The 16740-nt window shown below is 52.6% G+C and overlaps 1 protein-coding gene across 1 annotated transcript; it reads left to right on the top strand.

The window, feature by feature from the left end:
* The first annotated feature begins 2836 nt into the window (after positions 1 to 2836).
* Positions 2837 to 12485, top strand: STC2 (stanniocalcin 2). The gene is made up of 5 exons (XM_414534.8): positions 2837 to 3143; positions 4942 to 5084; positions 6681 to 6892; positions 10269 to 10658; positions 12276 to 12485. The coding sequence occupies exons 1-5, from the start codon at positions 2987 to 2989 to the stop codon at positions 12292 to 12294; spliced, it is 921 nt and encodes a 306-aa protein (XP_414534.3). The 5' UTR covers positions 2837 to 2986; the 3' UTR covers positions 12295 to 12485.
* The last annotated feature ends 4255 nt before the right edge of the window (positions 12486 to 16740 follow it).

Here is a 16740-nt window from a genome sequence, read left to right as displayed (position 1 = left end):
GCGAAACGCTTTTAGTCACCGATAAACTCCCAGAACCCAGAGCTCGGCACACCTTCCCCACAGCATCCTCTGCCCTTTTCAAGTCGCCGGCTTCTCCCCATGTGCCTCTTGCGCAGCATTTTTCAGCCTTCACCAGCATGAGAAGGCCTTGCAGGGACGCAGCCCTGATAACGATCATGAAAGCACCTCTTCTCCCTAAAAACCCCAAACAATTAAATGCTTCCCGTTTAAAGGCAGTTGCAAAACGCTCGCGCTTGATCATGTTTTGATCAAAGCACAAAACGCTGTTATAAAGTAACACCTATACGCATTAGTCAAAGGGAGCTCAAAAGTGCACTTCCCAAAGCCAACAGGCTGCTGGAATGAGCTGCAACCCCCTCTGAGGTCCCTCCTCACACAGCACCCAATGCCTCAGGGCCGGACCCCATCCCACAGCCAGAAGTGAGTTCCCCACTGCCCGAGCACATCCACAGCTCGGAGGCATCCCAAGGCGGCTGGAAACCGGCCCCGAAATGGCTGGAATTGATAAGTGCTCTATAAAATCACCTGGCACTCACGCTGGAGGCCAGAGAACGAGTAAAACGCTGTTCTCCAGGAGATGCCAAAATTGCTAGAGCATGAATTGTGTGTCGTGAGCACTTTTTCTGACAGCTCTTGGTTTTACGATGCTCTCACTGCACACTGACTTGCTTGGGAAGGGAATGGATCCAATGATCCCAGAGTGCTCTGAGGAGGGAGAGAAAAGGGAGAAAATCCCATCGCTGCCCACAGCACTGCGGAGCAGAAGGCAGTGGGGAGCGTTCTGCTGGCTGTCAGCTTTCTCCACCAAACAGTGACACGAGGGGGTGCTGTGATAGGCACAGGTTTGGTAAGGAGGAGAAACGTGAAAATAACCTTGGAGGGAGCAATCGATGCAACGTGGGCTGAAGGGGAGGACAGACACCACATGGTTCAAAGGATGCTGTGAGCACGGAGGAGCCCAGAGGGAGGGAGAGGGGTCTGGGATGGAGGAGGTGTGGAATTCCTTTGAGTCAAAAGGGGCAAAACCCATCCAAAAATCGTAACTTTAACGAGAGGCAGAGGGGTCTGTGGGGGATGGCTGCAGGAGAGCATCCGACCTGAAGCAGTGGAGAGATGACAGAACGAAGTACCATTTGTGAGGCATGGAAATAAAAGTCGTTAAAAAAAGGTTTACTGCATATACAATCCAACCCACTGGCTGGAAACACTGGTTGTTGCCTCTCCTGCTGCACCTTAAGCTCTCCTGCCTGTCTCCATCCGAGCTGCTCTGAGCTAACTCAGCCACTGGTTCTCCAGCACTGGAGATGGGAACTGCTAAGAGCAGGTGGTTAAACCCAGCAAAGGCAGCTAAACAGTAAAATTCTTCAGCAGAATAAATAGCAGGAGGGCAAGGGCAGAAGGAGGGCCAGCGGCACCAGGGCGAGGTAAAAATGAAGCAAACAAACAAACATGCACCAAAAATCCTCTTTTCCATTGTCAAAAGGCCACGGGGGCTTTGCAGCCATCCGCACAGCACAGTGAGCTCAGGGGGAGGCTGCACGCTGCAGTTTTCGAGGCAGCAGCGCATTGATAACAGGGAATTTCCACATGAGCTTGGCACAGCTTAAGGATTTTGGTCTTAAAATGATGTTCAGCAGTCAAACCCTACAGAACAGTAAGCAAAACCTGCACAGCTCACCCAGAGAGCAAAGCTTCAGTCTGGGATGGGAGGAAAGGCACAGGCAAGCAGAGCTGAGGGTGTTGGGGGCAGCAGGGAGAGAGCTGGGAGATGGAGCGCCTGTGCTGCAGCGGAGCCATGGTCCTGCGGCGCGGCGTCACGTCCCACCGAGGAGACCCCTGCTTGGGGAGGTGTGAGTGGATTTCCTCAAGTGCATTCTGACAGCTGTGGGGAAGGCAGCAGCAGCAGCTGGAGACATTCCTGGCTGTGCCCCCCCCCAGGCCACAGCGGGACCCCTGGCCCAGCGCGCCCCATGCAGCACCGGGGGCTGATGAAACATCTGATGTGCATTACAGCAGGGCGAGGGGAGCGGGCGGCCCTGTCCGTGCCAGCACAGCACTTCCCATCACCTGCTGTACATTTTCCTTCCGACATCGCCCCCCCCCTCAGCTACCAAGACCAAAAGGAGCAGCGAGAGCTGGGGATGCAGCATGGGGGGGAAGGGGAGGGGGGGACCGTGAGGGCGATGCCCCCTCCTTGCTCCTTGTAGTGTGCACTTCTGGGGACATGAAAGGCAGAGTGCTCGAGTGCCTCATCCCACCACATCCCCCCAAGTGATGGCTTTGTCCCATTTGTCCCCTGCAGAGCTCGCATGATCCCAAATCTTTGGAAAATAAAAATTAATTTTAAAAAAAGGGGGGGGAGGTGGGGGGGAGGAGGAAGGAAGGAAAAGGAAAAAGGGAGGGGAAGATTTCCAAGAAACTCTGTGCAACAGCTGCTTTGGACAAGGCGCGGGGGGTGGGAGGGGGGGGGTGGGGGGGGGTGGGGGGGAAAGAGATGTTTTATTTTTTTAACCAAGTCATGCAACGAGAGCCGAGTGCCGCAGGACAGCGGAAGCGGCCCTCCCGCCCCCAGCCCCAGCGCCCCGCTCCGTCACCCCCCGCAGCCCAGCCCGGCTCAGCGGCGCGGGGGGGGGGACCAGGGGAGGCGGGAGGCTGCAACCTGCCGCCAGGGCAGGGCCGGCCCCCGGCGGGCGGTCGGAGCGGGCGGCGGCTGCCATTGGCCGCGACGCGGAGCGACACCTGCTCGGCTCCCTCATGCGAGTGCCACCGGGGCTCGGCGGGGATATTTGAGGCACCCTCCGGCGCCGCCGCCGACACTCCGCGCCGAGCAGCGCCGGGCACATGCGGTACGCGGGGCCGCGGCGAGCAGCGCGCTGGGCCCGGGTGCGGCGGCAGCAGCGGCAGCCCGCGGGGGAGGAGGAGGACGAGGAGACGGCGAGGAGGAGGAGGAGGGCAAAGCGCGACCATGTGCGCGGGGCTCCGCGGCGAGCTGCCGGCCCTGGCCCTGCTGCTGCTCCTCGCCCGGGCGGCGGCGGCGGCGGGCACTGAGGCCACGCGGCCGCCCGAGGGACAGCCCGAGCGCACCCCGCAGCAGAAGGGGCGGCTGTCCCTGCAGAACACAGGTACGGCTGCGGGGGGGCGGGCGGGGGGGATCGGTGGGTTCTGACAGCTCGGAGCCGCCCGGCACGCGTGGCCGGGGGCGAGCGGAAAGTTTCCCGGCCCGGGGACGGAGGGAAGGGTCCCGGCTCTGCCTCCCCCGCGGGAGCCGCGCAGTGATGCGACGGGTGCGGAGGAGGGGGCGTGCGGGGGTCTCTCCTTCCCCCGGGCATTATCTGCCTCGAAAGAGCGGGCGCTCTGCTGGATCGCTTCCCAGCCGTGCACATAGAGCGCGGGATCCAGCGCTTCCCTTCCCCCCCTCCGCCACCCCCCCCCCCCCCGGCCTTCCCCCCCCCCTTTTTTTTTTTAACACTCTCCGTGCTGCGAGACGTGTTTAAACACACACGAGCAGGAATGCACGAATGCCCATTAGGGACTGCCACATGTGAATCACGGCACTGTGCAGTTCTCAGCACGCTGGAGCCAGGACATGTGATCCGCCGAGGGTTTGCATCCGGATGCCAACACAAGCACTACAGCTGAGCTCCCGGCCCCAAAAAAGCCCGGCTCCGCGCTCCGCAGCTCCACAAAGAGCTCCATTTTTTCCCCGGTGCGCGCTGTCGGGGCGGCCCTCCGCGGCGCACAACGCCGGGGTGAAGCCCGGAGCCGAGCCCTGCCCCCCCCCTTTACCCCCCCCCGGTGCCCACCAGCAGCACTGCCGGGCAGGTGGAGCGTGCGCTGGTTCCGAGCCGGGGGTTCGCGTGAACCCCGTCGGGCTCCGCACTCTCATCCGCGCTGCGTGCGGGAGGCTGCGCCGAGCCGGGAAGTTGCAGCGAGCGCTCGGCAGAGGGACCGCACGGCACAGGGGATGCCTGGAACACGCTGCGGTTCGGAGGGGATTAGGCAGGCTCCCAAGAGCGAGCTTTAATTAAAGGTACCACTTGGGCACGGAGCGCAGACATTCTTAGCATCCTCCGTCCCAGTCTAAAAGCTGCCCCTGTTTAACTTTATCCCCGGGCTTTTTCAGCAACCCCCTTCCCTCTGGCAGTGTTACCAACAGCTTTTTTTTTCTTTTTTCTTTGTCTTTTTTTTTTTTTAAAGCTGAATTAGAATTTTAGTTATTTTTTTTCCCCCTAAGTGTTAGCCAGCATTCTTTTAATGCTATTACATAACATCTGACAGGGCAGAATAAACACGTGTGTAACTGCTAGGTCCAGTAGATCTACTTTATAAATACACATATAAAAATGTCTTTTCAATTGATTTTTGCCTAGGTGAGGACATAGTCTCAGCTTTATGCAACGCTCAGTGCAAAGGACTTTGTTTATCAGTGGGAGTTTTGCCATTAACTTCATAGACATCAGCCCAGGGGACACCCAGCAGCCTGTGAGAACGCTGTGCCGTAGCACGGGAACCACCTCCCAGTGCCAGGAGCAGCCCGTTGGGCTGGGAGCAGCTCCTCAGTGTCCTCTCCTTTTGGCGCTGGGATTTGATGGGGGCTCTGTACAGTCAGACAGCAAGAATCCCGCCTGTCCTTTGCTCCTGAGGAATGCAGAGCGTTAGTTCTCATGTGAAGTAGCTTGACGTAAGTGTAGTGGATTTGGCACTTGTTTCTTAGATATCACTTTCATAACATAATGCACCTGAGTTTTGGCCTAATTTCTGCAGAAAGTGGGCATGCTGTGGGTACAATAACTGTTGTCACATGTGCTTTTTCTTCCAAACTGATGATGTTAGCAAAATCTCTCTCCCCCCCCCCCCTCTACCCACCAGCAGCTCCTCAGAGCAGTTCTTCAAGCTAACTGTAATCAATGCTCGTTTTAGCTGAGATCCAGCACTGCCTGGTTAATGCCGGCGATGTGGGATGTGGAGTGTTTGAGTGCTTTGAGAACAACTCTTGTGAGATCCGAGGCTTACACGAGATCTGCATGACTTTCCTGCACAACGCTGGAAAATTTGATGCCCAGGTAATGCAGCAAGATATCCTATGCTTGGTTCTCATGTGCACTTTGCGTGTATTTTTGCTCTTCGGCACATCTTAGGAAGAAGTTAGCGTTAAGGAGCGACCTGCTTTTGCACATGACCAGCCTCAGGAGGGTTTTTTCTATTGAAGGGTCCAGAATCGGAACCCAGGAGCAATGTCCCAGCAGCCAGGCTGCCCCTTGCTCAGCTCCGTGGGAGGATGTTTTCCTGCCGTTCCCAGGATAACTAAATCAGAACAGCAACATAGATGAGCACGGTTTTCAGAAGCGTTAAGCGGCTTAAGCTGCTACGTCATCTTTGTTTAAAGATGGTTCTGCAGTGCAGCTTGGGCTCCCAAGCTCATTTAGATGTATCAGAAAGCATTTCCCAACGTGCGGTCATTAAAGCATGGTTCTCCAGACTTGCACACAGCCAGTACAGGCAACCTCCTAAAGCTGCCGCATTCAAATCAGCCTTCAGTTCAAGCGCTGACATTAAAATACATTACTCGGATGGTATGCGGTATTAAGTCCGTCTCCTTCATTTTCTCCCCAGACCGTTTATGCATCATTGAGACATCCTGTTATTATGTCCTGTAAACCTTCTCTCCCATTTCAGCGTGGAGGGGAGAGAGCATGACAGCGGGCCAGCGGCATCTGGCCTGAGCGCACGGCTTACAGCAGAGCAGAGCCCCACGGCCCTGCAGAGAGCCTGGCATGGGAGAGCTTAGGCTGACATTGCCACGGGTGTGCAGAGGGTCTGGCTGACCGCTGACACGGGGGTTGGGTCTCCTAAAGCACGTGGGCATCTAAAAGCCTCCCGAGTTCAGGGTGGGTTGAACAGCAGGGCTAGCACTAGCCGTTCTCTGCTTCCTGCTCTCTCCGAAACACAAGAAATGATGTCAGGTTGGGTTTGCATGCCAGTTTTCTCTTCTCCTCGTTCTCCCACTGCGCTGTGTGTGTTTCACCCTGGAGGGAAGGGCACGTGGGGCAGGGGGAGCAGAAGGGAGCGATAGCTTTGATCAGCAAAAAAGCATTTCTGGGTTGAAACAACTTGGAGACAAAACCTGCTCACAGATCTGGGTGAACGTTAAGTTTGTGTCAGCGGAACCACGCCGGCGTACCCTTCGGATAAAGGGCAGTGAGAATCTGCTCTTCCAGAAGCATTTGTGTAAAAGATTCTGATGCAGTTAAGAGATGCGGGAGGCTTCCATGCACCGATTGCTCAGCAGAGTGGAGGGAGTGAGCGGAGCTGCCGGGCTGTGACACACGTGGTGTGGTGTCAGCAGCACAGGGGAAAGGCAGGGATGCTTTTGATTTCCCCTAAGTAGTTCAATGAGTGAACTGTGAGCAAGCTCATAAGGCCTGTGAGGAAGCCCAATGGGTTCAGCTCCTCTGGAAGAGCAAGGCAGGGTTACTCAGTGTGGTCCTAAAGGGCAGAGAAACAAAGAGAAGAGGGGAAATGCAGCCACTGAGTGATATCCCCAGCAGTGTAATAAGCCCTGACATTGTCCTGCAGAGCAGCTAGCTGGGCATAAATCAGCTGCCGCGCTTAATGGGCAGAAACACCGACCTCCTCCATTTCTTTTCTTCTCTTCTCAGGGAAAATCCTTCATTAAAGACGCTCTGAAGTGTAAGGCTCATGCCTTGAGGCATAAATTCAGCTGCATCAGCCGTAAGTGCCCAGCCATTAAAGAGATGGTGTTCCAGTTACAGCGGGAGTGCTACCTGAAGCATGACCTCTGCTCCGCTGCCAAGGAGAACGTCCAGGTCATTGTGGAGATGATTCACTTCAAAGACCTGCTGCAGCATGAGTAAGTGCCGCTGCGCAGCGCAGTCAGAGGCGTGGGAGCTCCGTCCAGGAGCACGGTGGTGCCAAGGGGCTGTGCATCTGCCCAAAAGCTGTTTTGCCTTCTTCTGGCCTTGTTTTCCCATGGGCAGCACAAAGGGAATGCTTTCTTCGCACAGGCCGGGGAAGGCTTGCTTGCTTACATGACGGGTAGAGCAGAAGGGGGAAGGAGATCTGGGCAGAGTTGTCAGCAGGATAATTTCTTCTGTAAATACAAACTTCCAAATGTCTCCCAGTTAATTGTCCTGGAAGGGGCCGCAGTCCCCCAGGTAATCCCCTGTGCATCTTATCCCTTATTAATCCCGGATACCTTTTAGTGACACACGGAGGTGTGCAAAGTGAAGGCCCATGTCAGATGTTGAGTGGCTCTGATGGGGAACACGGCTGCCTCCAAGCACTGGCAGCACAAACCCTGGCTGAAAGTGATCAGAGCTGCTCCATGGCAGCAACAAGCCAGGCACGAGCTGTTTTTACCAACTCTTTGTGCACAGATGCAAAACGCAGAGCCCGTTTTTCTTGCAGGTAAACGTCTCACTCCCAAGCAGGCAGGCAGAGCTGCAGTCTGGCAGCAGCTGACCTCAGCACATCTACCTCCTGCACCCATATGCCTTTCTATCCCCAGCACAGAAACCCCAAATGCCAGTGACTGTGACATTAATTTTTCACAGAATCAACACTTTTTGACTGCTAGGCTTGCATTTTCATTGGTGGTCTCTGTAGGTGCAGCTGCAGAGAAGAAGAGGGGCCCTTTGATGCCAGGTTACTCAAATGCAGAACTGTTTGCTGTGGTTTATGCACACTGAACGTGGTGGCTTGAAAGCAAGGCCCTTTCCATGGAATTCCTGAGGCTGGGAGCAGCAGCATGACCAGGGATGGGGGGGCTCTGCTGCACTCTGCACACCAGCACTGTGCTGTGGGCACCCTGAGCCTGCACGAAGTGGCAGTAAGCCATGGGTACCAAGCAATGGGTGCATGGTAGCCATTAACCCTCCCATCACTTAAAGATGAGAAATATGAGGGCCAAATGCTGTAGAAAGAGAAGCTGGCGTACCCTTATTTTACAAACAGACTAAAGCAGGAATGGCCAAAGGCAGCTGCTTATCTCTGGGGAGTTGAACTGGGGGATCTTGGTTTGAGAAGACACGGGTCATTCAACTGAGCACCTATAATTTGCATCATCTCATTTAGAGCCTCTTACACTTCATTTTCAGCATCTCACAACGTCGGAACTCAGCTTTTCTACGTGGGGCTCCCCAAATAGAAGCCAGCCAGCCTCCTCCCCTCCCCTAAATTTAGAGGCCATTGCTGAAATTCTTGACCTAAGTAACTTGTTCAAGATCAATAGGCAAGTGTGGCGGGGCTGGAAATAAAATCACGTCTGCTGACTTGCAGCCTTGTGCTCAGTTCAGGTACTATGGTCAGGCCAGCTGAAATGCAAAAAGTAAAACAGTGAAGGAGAAATGGGCTAGTATTAATCCACAGGGCTCTGGCAGGCTTTGAATACCTGAAATATTTGGCAGCTGAGCCACTTTTTAGTCATACCAGCAGCCTTTTTCTTCCAAAGATCTTGTGCAAAGGTTATGCCCAATTTTAACTTTTTTTTCTTTTTTTTTTTTTTCCCCTTCATATGCTCATTTCTCTTCCATCTTCTATTTTATGTTTAAGACAAACCCAAAGAGCTCAGAAGCCAGACTTGTTCTGTTTCATTGTGGCTCTCATGATGCACACTCGGGCAGCGGAGTCTCTTCCTGAAGAGTCAGCTGCTGTGGGGATGTGGGTCAGACCCATTTGCTATGGTGGAAGTGGTGACAGGCCCTGGCAGACTTTTTGCTGTTGCATTCCAAATAGCTTTCTGGGGTTTTTTTTTGTTGTTTTTTGTTTTTTTTTTTAATGACAGAAACAATCCAAACATGGGAAATATTTTGAGATAGGGCAATGGAGGGCTTTCCAAGATTAGTCATTCACAATGAGCTTAAGCAGTTGGGCAGAGTAAAATCAGGGTAGTGTCTGACGCTGATCGTAATCTGTTGGTTTTTCTCATCTCCCCTGACTCATTTCCTGGGAAGAGGTGGTCATACAGGGCTTGCCACAGTCACAGGGCCGGTGGAAGGTGCCCCACCAGCACCCCACACGTGCCACCACAGCCGCCTGCACCGCTGAGCCCAGGCAGCTCTTGATCTGCTGTTTGGATGGCTCCTTCCAACAAGGCTGAGGCACGTCCTTAGGGCCGGCTTGCGTTGCCCGCAAACAGCTGAGTGGTTGTGTCAATAGACAGCATCAATATTGACCCACAAAACCTGCGACCGCAACTATTTTAAAGTTGCTGCCCTCCGTGACCCCTGGCGGAGGAAACGAGCCGCCTGTGCTCAGAGGGCGCGTTGTGCGTGGCCATGGGTGGGAGCAGAACAGGATTTGGCCTTGGCTTGTTTGGAGTCCTTGTTTGGCTGGGACAGGGGACACACTGAAGGCTGTACTTAACTCTGTAAGGAAATGAAGAAAACATTCGGTGCCACCGGGGTGGGTTTCCTTGAGCCTTGCTGACAGCGGGATCGTGGGTGCAGATTGGATCCTGCTGCTGGCAGAAGTCGGCACCTGCTGCTTCAGGGGGTCTGAAGATGGTGAGAAAAGCCAGAGAACCTCTACCTGAATGTCTGCTGCTCTCCCTGAAAGGAGGGAATGCCTGCCTGTTGCAGACTGATGGTCAGGGTGTGCTCTGCGCTGGGTATTCACCTGCAGACAGCAAGCTGGTGTATCAGGGCTGGCTTCCTTTGTTGTGTCTCCTGGCTAATAGAGACTAAAGAGCATAGAAAGAGATAACCAGAGATGGTGGGAAAGAGCAGTTGTTCCATCTGACAGCACTTTTGCTAAGTGTATAGTCCCTTTAAAGACCATTTAGTCCAACTCCCCTGCAATGAACAGGGACACCTACAGCTCCATCAGTGCTCAGAGCCCCGTCCAGCCTGACCTTGAAAGCCTGTAGACCTCCTGTCTTCCTCTGGTGGAGGTAAGAGCATCTCCAGAGCACCTCCACTGCAGGAACAACCAAGGCAGACTCAGAACTAGAGTGAGGCTTGGCTCCACAGGATGCTACTGAGTGCATTTCTTGCTGTGAGATGGGCAGTTAGAGCACAGTTCACTGCACAATAAACATATGGTGCAGAACTAGCCCACAAGGGAAGAGATTTGTGCCCCCTTGGCTGCCAAATAAGCAGGTGGCAGGAGATGAACTGATCAGTACTGAGGGCGAGGGGAGGGGAAGGCAGGGAGGCCGTTCCCCCAGTTTACTGATCGATAAACCCTTCTGTATATTTATTGACTCTCACTGTTTCCTTTACCTCCAGGCCATATGTTGACCTAGTGAACATCCTGCTCACCTGTGGCGAGGAGGTGAAAAAGGCAATAACAAGAAGCGTCCAGGCCCAATGCGAACAGAACTGGGGAAGTCTCTGCTCTATCCTGAGCTTCTGCACCTCCTCCATGCACGGCGATGCCGTTCTGAGCCCCGAGAAGAAGACGGGCGAAGCCAGCAAAGCTGCTGCTGGCCGCGGGGATGTGCTGGTCCCTGCTGAGCCTGAGCACAGGGAGAGCTCACGAGCAGCCAAGGGAGAGAGGGGTGCCAGGGGCCACCTGAACGCCCACACCCGGGTGAAGGCTGGGGCCCATGGTCCCAAAGGGGCACATGGGATCATGGACCGGACGGACGAACTGTCCGACTTCTCGGACATCCGGAGGTGAGAAAAGGCACCGAACCCCCATTACCCACATCCTCCCCCTCTGCTGGAACCTTCCTCCGTTGTGTCCATCTTCCCGTCTATGGACATTCCAAAGCATTTCCCATTCAGAGGTCAAGCACAGGGCATTGCAAGATATATGGACCTCAGCAACCGTGTATATAGTAGCAAAGGGAGAGCAGTGGCAGTGGGTTATTAATCCAGCAAACTCAACACTTGAGCAGCCACCAAATGTGGCAAAATGTCTCCAACTAAATTCTTTTTCCCCTTTTTTTTGGGGGGGGGGGAGGAGGGAGGGTTGCACGTTTGTTTGTTTTCTTGGTCCCCACTATTGGGGAGAAGGTTACGGGAGGGCTCAGGCAGATGGCACGCGGCCGCTCATGGCTTAGCACCTCCAAAGGCTCCGGGCGCAGCCTTGCAGCAGATGGCTGAATTCCAGAGGGGTTTGGTTTCTGCCTGTGGCCGAGCAGGCAGGAGCTCAGGGCTGCCCGTGACACTCTGCAGTGAAATAGCCATCCTGCCTGTGGCGGAGCTCTGTGCTGTCTGCTGAGTGACTCCTGAGCCACTGCCCCCATCGGGCAGCGCTGCCGACTTTAAGTGCCCCCTATTTGTCTTTTAACCACTGCATAACTTGACACTTGCTTATCCAGTCGCTTATCGAAGGCAGTCAGCTTCTAGACAGAGCAGTCTGACTGTTACTCACCTAGCTCCACAGCATGGGGGGCCCCCAAGAACTCCTTCACAAACCTCTAAATCCCCCCACTCAGATACAGCTCCTCCGCCCTATGCACGGCCCAAGCATTAGAGGATGGGCGCAGGCTCAGACCATGGAGGACCCCATGTACAAAGTTCTTTGCAGGGCTGTGTCAGAAGCCCGTGGTACCTTTCTCCTTAGCTAACGTGGTGTGGTTTGTTGGGACATGGAGCCCGCTATAGCCCACCTGTCAGCTGTGGTTTATCAAAATGCCAAAGATAGGGAGAGAGGGCTGACTTCATTAATTGTTGTAACTTACTGGAGATCAAGAGTGCCAAGAATTTATTGTCTCTAAGCAGTTATAAGTGTGAGTGAGGTGTTCGGATGCATCTCTCCTACCCCCTATGCAATTACAGTTCTCAGGTTGCAGACCTGCAATCCTTTATCCCCAGATATCGTACTAGAAAGGGAGGGGACAGCAGCCATGGGGACACAAGAGTGAGTATTTCAGCTTCCTCTGGAGGCAGAGTGGGTTTTCTTAGAAAGTGGGAATCGCACCAGGGATTTGAGCCTTCTTATTTAGAAAGTTTGGGAGGAGAGCTGTGGGGGCAGGAAGGCAGTTGAGTAGGGACAGAACGTACCCAGAGAACCAACGTACGTTTGTCGCATGGTGGGAAGGAGCTGTATAAACAGTAGAGGGTGTTGGAATTTGGCTACGATTTCCAACTCAGATTTTAGCTACTGCTAAGCGAGCGCAGCTCCTAATAGCTATATTCAGGGTTTAATGCATGTAGCCACCTGCAGAATTCATAGGCAGTACTTTTAATAGAAGCCATGTAGGAAGCAAGAGAGAACCGCTAAGTTGAAGAGGTGTCTCCGTGTGATCACCAGGCCTTTGTTCAAAGTGACCTTGATCCCAACAGGTCTAGCTGCGTTCTGTGACAGAGTTTTCATTCAACTTAGTTGGGAAGACGCGGGATCAGACCCAACGCAGTGACAAAGGCTGCCCTGACCCAAGGAGCAGAGCTCCTTCCAGTGAGCGTCCTCTCCCTGTTGGTGGCACGTGGCCACCAGGTAGAACAAGCTCGAACCAAAAAGACAATCCAGGCATTTTAGCACAAAAAAAAGAAAAAGAAAAAAAAAGAATAACCACAGAACAACCAACAAATCACTACCGACGTCACGTTCACACATCAGAGTAAAACACGGCATCTCTCTCGTTGGAGGTCCAATTCATCTATGGGAACCAAACGTACAGATCCACACATCCTTGAATGTCTCCGTCAACGTATCACCTCAGCATGCATACAGTTTTATTTGTATTCATTTGTTGTTCTGAGTGGGGAAAGTTGTATGTTCCCCTTTGTCAATGGAAATCTCTTTGGGGTGGGTGGGCAAGCAGTGGGTGGGAGGGATTTTTGTATAAGGCATAACTTTTTTTTTTTCCTCTGTGTGTGAAGATTTTATGTGTTCATCTACTGATTCCACATATGCTATTATTGTAAATATTTAACATTTCTATTTATTATAGTGTCTCCATTTAAAAAAAAGAACACTGCTGGCTATGATAATTTAAACGTACGTCATGACCTGTGTTGTATATATTCATGCCACTAGTATGGTTTGTTTTTTTTTTTTATGTTTAAAGCTACGTAAATATAGTTTTATACAGTTCCATAATGTTATTGACAGCATAAATCATTTATTTATTGTTAAACCTTCGTTCACGTCTAACAAATAGGGTGCGTTTTACCTGAGAGTATTTTATTGTGACATCTACATAGCCTTAATTCTTTATAAAGTGAAAAAAAAAAGAGAAAAAAAAAGTCCATTTAGATACTGTATGATGCTTTAATTAACATTCCTTATGAACTCGCAGTTCATGGAGGAGGTTTAGCTTCAAAGCCAAGGTATGAATGTTTCCTTTACGCTTTGCATCTGGAATGAGCCTTGTTCTGGAATGAGAATACTGGGAGAAGCAAAATGCCTGCTGGAAAAAGATACCAATAAACCCTGGAAATGCTGTCCTAACTTAAAGTGCTGAACTAAAAGGGGAAAAAAAAAAAAAAAAAGACAAACTGTCCTTAAATCCAAATCTCTGGGAGAAAGAAGATACTCGGTTTATCTCGTGTAGGATTCGCAGCCAAATAAGCTTGTAAAAAAAAAATAAAATTAAAAAAAAAAAAAAAGCATATGGCTTTAGACACAAAGCTCTGTACCTTTCACACTATTATTTTCCTTAAACACTAATAAATGTTTTGAATAAGACTGGGGCTGGCTTTTGTTTAAGCTGGGATTTCGGCCACTGCAATAAGGGGAAGAACGGCCCTTGGAATGGAAGCTGGGGCAGAGGTGGCTGTCTCTGGGCAGGGGCAGTGCGAGCCCTCCCTGCAGCCGCCGTCCCCGCTGCGTGCCGGGGGCAGGGACCTCATCACCGCTGTGTCGTTCCCCTGGGATGGAGACACTGTCGGCTGGCGAGCCGGGAGCTGGCAGCTTGGGCTGGGAGCAGAGATGGGAACGTGGGTAGAGGTGCCTATGGAGTTCCTCTTGCCCATTGCCCAAAACGCCCCAGGGAGGCGGCCCAGCCCGGCTCTGCATGCAGCTCAGCATCCAAATGCAGTTTGGTTGGGGAAGGGGGCTCGAGGCGGCGGCAGCAGCACCAGGCAGGGGATGGAGCCACGAGTTCTGAGTTTCAACCAGGTCCATTAACAAACACAAGAGCAGCACTTTCCAAAAGCTGTGACAGCAGATAAGGTTTGTCCTGCATATGTCAGAGACCCCTCTAGCTCAGGAAACGGCAAGAGATCCCCTCTACGATGTTACCATAAAGAGAGAGTATCCATGTGGCATCAGCTGCCAACCACCAGTAGTGGGGTCAGAGAGGATCAGGCAGTGGCCTCATACAGACAATGGGATATAGATGATGGAACCGGATGACCTCTGAGGTCCCTCCCAACCCAAGCCATTCTGTGATCTATGTAACGTTATCGTAATTCTCAGCTCATTCTGTTACCATCCCAAGAATTACCAGTATCAAAATCTTAAATGCTTAACGGAATTTCAGCAAAGGAAAAAAGCAAAACCCTGCAGAAACAGCACTTCGTGTTGATTTCAAAGTCATTTTCATACAGCATTGCAGTGTAGGCAGCAAGAGGATAGGGAAATTATGAGAAAGCAACTCAAGAACATAACACAGGGATAGATTTTTTAAGGCTGCTTGCATGAAAAAGCACATTTTTAACACTCCTTCTGTGGGGTTTAAAAATAACTGATCACGCTGCAGCCTTTGGATGAGATGGGCTTCAACGCCTGAATGGGATCTGCGGCAGCTGAGGACCTGGAGCATTTCTTTGCCTTGAGGTGCAAAAGCCGTCTGCAACTGCCATCAAACAGCACAGCGAGAGCGCATCGTGCCAGGGAGGGCGTGACAGAGCTCACTGGGATGGGACAGACCACAGAGCAGCCGGAGCTGGTGCTGGACCACCCGTCGCATTACGGATGCCACTGCACCTCCTGCAGGAGCTCGCCCATACCCTCGTGGCACTGCAGCCGAGGTAAGCGCGTTCTGCCCTCCCTGCAGTTTCAGCCAGAAAAGTAATTTTTCACCTCCTCATGTGTGAAGTGGTGAGGCTGCGCTCTGCTGCAGGGAGCGGTTGTGCAGTAGTGATGGAGAAATGGCCCTTACTTTCCCCGCGGGCATCGCGTCTCACAGAGCGGCACAGTGACGGAGCGCTGATATGAGAAGAATGGAGCACAGAGAGAAGCGCTGATGTGGACTGCACAGCAGGAATGCTGCATTGCACGTCCCTGAGAAGAGCGTTACTTCAAATCCGCTTATTACCAGCACACAAATCTGCTCCGCGACTGGAGTGATGTTAGCTCAGTTCAGACTGAGTCACTTCACAAGTGGAGTAAGATAACCCAAATTAAGGCCATTCCAATTGCACAAGCATGCCCATACAAAGGTCTCATCCAACCAAACCAACCCCACCGAAACTCAAACATTTGGTCCATTTGGATTTCTTCTTCTATGGGCTCCCTCTCTCACCTCCCTAAAGAACAGAATTAATCCCAGATCCTGGCTTGCTCCGGCACACCAAAACATTTGCAAACATATACACGGCCATTTACATCTCCAGCCCATGTTGGGAACCGCCGGGGGCTCTGCGTACCCCGTGCATACCACGATGCATCCTATCAGGTGCATCCAGCACAGCCATCCACGGGCAGGACGGGAGTAGTGCTCACTGAGAAGCCTCTCACCGGTGCATTTGAAAAGCTATTTATTTCCTGACGCCTCACCAGAAACACAAAACCCACTCCATTTTTGCTGTGCCATTCACATTTCCACGCTCTCCCTGCAGCCCCCCGGAGGAAGGCTTCTCTCACACCTGCTGTTGGCACTTCGTGCTGAGCCACGCAGAGATGAGAGCCTCTGGGCACAGACCTATGAGGGTCACCCACACTGCAACCAACCCAAACCCACTGCTATGGTTGCAGCGCTAACGAGTGGGTCCTGGCTCAGGGTTTGGGGCTGAGCGCAACCGTATCATCAGCAAAATCCCAACTGCTTTTCTTTCTGTACGTTTCTTTAGGGAAAAACCAGTGGAGCATTTCATTTGGAAATCAAAACCTCATGGCTGTCTTGATCGGGAATGTAAAACAGGGACTTGAGGGTTTAAAGCCATGACAAATTATGGGAAGCTGCAGGGGCTGAGAATTCCTATCTCCAAGGATGCCGACTGTTATAGCCTTGACCTTTTCTGCAAATACCATCCTCTCTTATAAAATGTGGCTTGGAGTTTATTTAGAAATTCTTTTAAAATAAGAAGTCGTCGTCTTTGGAGAGGCTGCTGGGAAATGCTCCACGTAGATGGGGATTTAGGGTTTTCTGGGGGGTATTCCTCCCCTGAAGGACAGCAGCTCCCGGGGCAGTGCCACTGGTCTGATCTCTGTGCCTCCAGTGGCAGTGCAGAGCGATGGGCACCACGGTGGGGCTGAAATGGAGCCCCGGGGCTCATGCAGCACAAGAACAAAATGCCCCCATGGCACAGCCAGCAGCAGCTTCCCACTGCCATTAGGAGCAGCAGTGTCACACCAATGGCAGGGTTAACCGCAGGCTGTGCTGTAACACGGACCAGCATCCACCCGCTGCTATCTGAGGCATTACAGCACGTAATCCCCTCTATAAAGCCCACTGCCATTTCTCAGGTTTTCCTCACTTTGTATCTGCGTTTCTCTACCCTGCAGTCACACTGGGCTGCATTTGTCACCCAGGCATAATCCCACTTACACTGCAGAGTCTCTTCCTACCCTGGAGAAAAATGTGGTGGGAGGTGTGGGGAAGCTCAGTGAAAGCTGACAGCCAGGAGAGACTGGGAAAGGCCC

The sequence above is a fragment of the Gallus gallus genome, chromosome 13 (genome assembly GCF_016699485.2).
Source record: "Gallus gallus isolate bGalGal1 chromosome 13, bGalGal1.mat.broiler.GRCg7b, whole genome shotgun sequence".
Lineage (NCBI taxonomy): Eukaryota > Metazoa > Chordata > Aves > Galliformes > Phasianidae > Gallus > Gallus gallus.
The sequence above is the reverse complement of the archived record's forward strand: the minus strand, read 5'-3'. Positions and strand labels throughout refer to the sequence as shown.

Coding starts and splice junctions, on each gene's coding strand:
- STC2 (XM_414534.8), top strand. CDS start 2,987: ATGTGCGCGGGGCTCCGCGGCGAGCTGCCGGCCCTGGCCCTGCTGCTG. Junction 3,144..4,941: donor GCTGTCCCTGCAGAACACAG/GTACGGCTGCGG, acceptor TGCTCGTTTTAG/CTGAGATCCAGCACTGCCTG. Junction 6,893..10,268: donor AAAGACCTGCTGCAGCATGA/GTAAGTGCCGCT, acceptor CTTTACCTCCAG/GCCATATGTTGACCTAGTGA.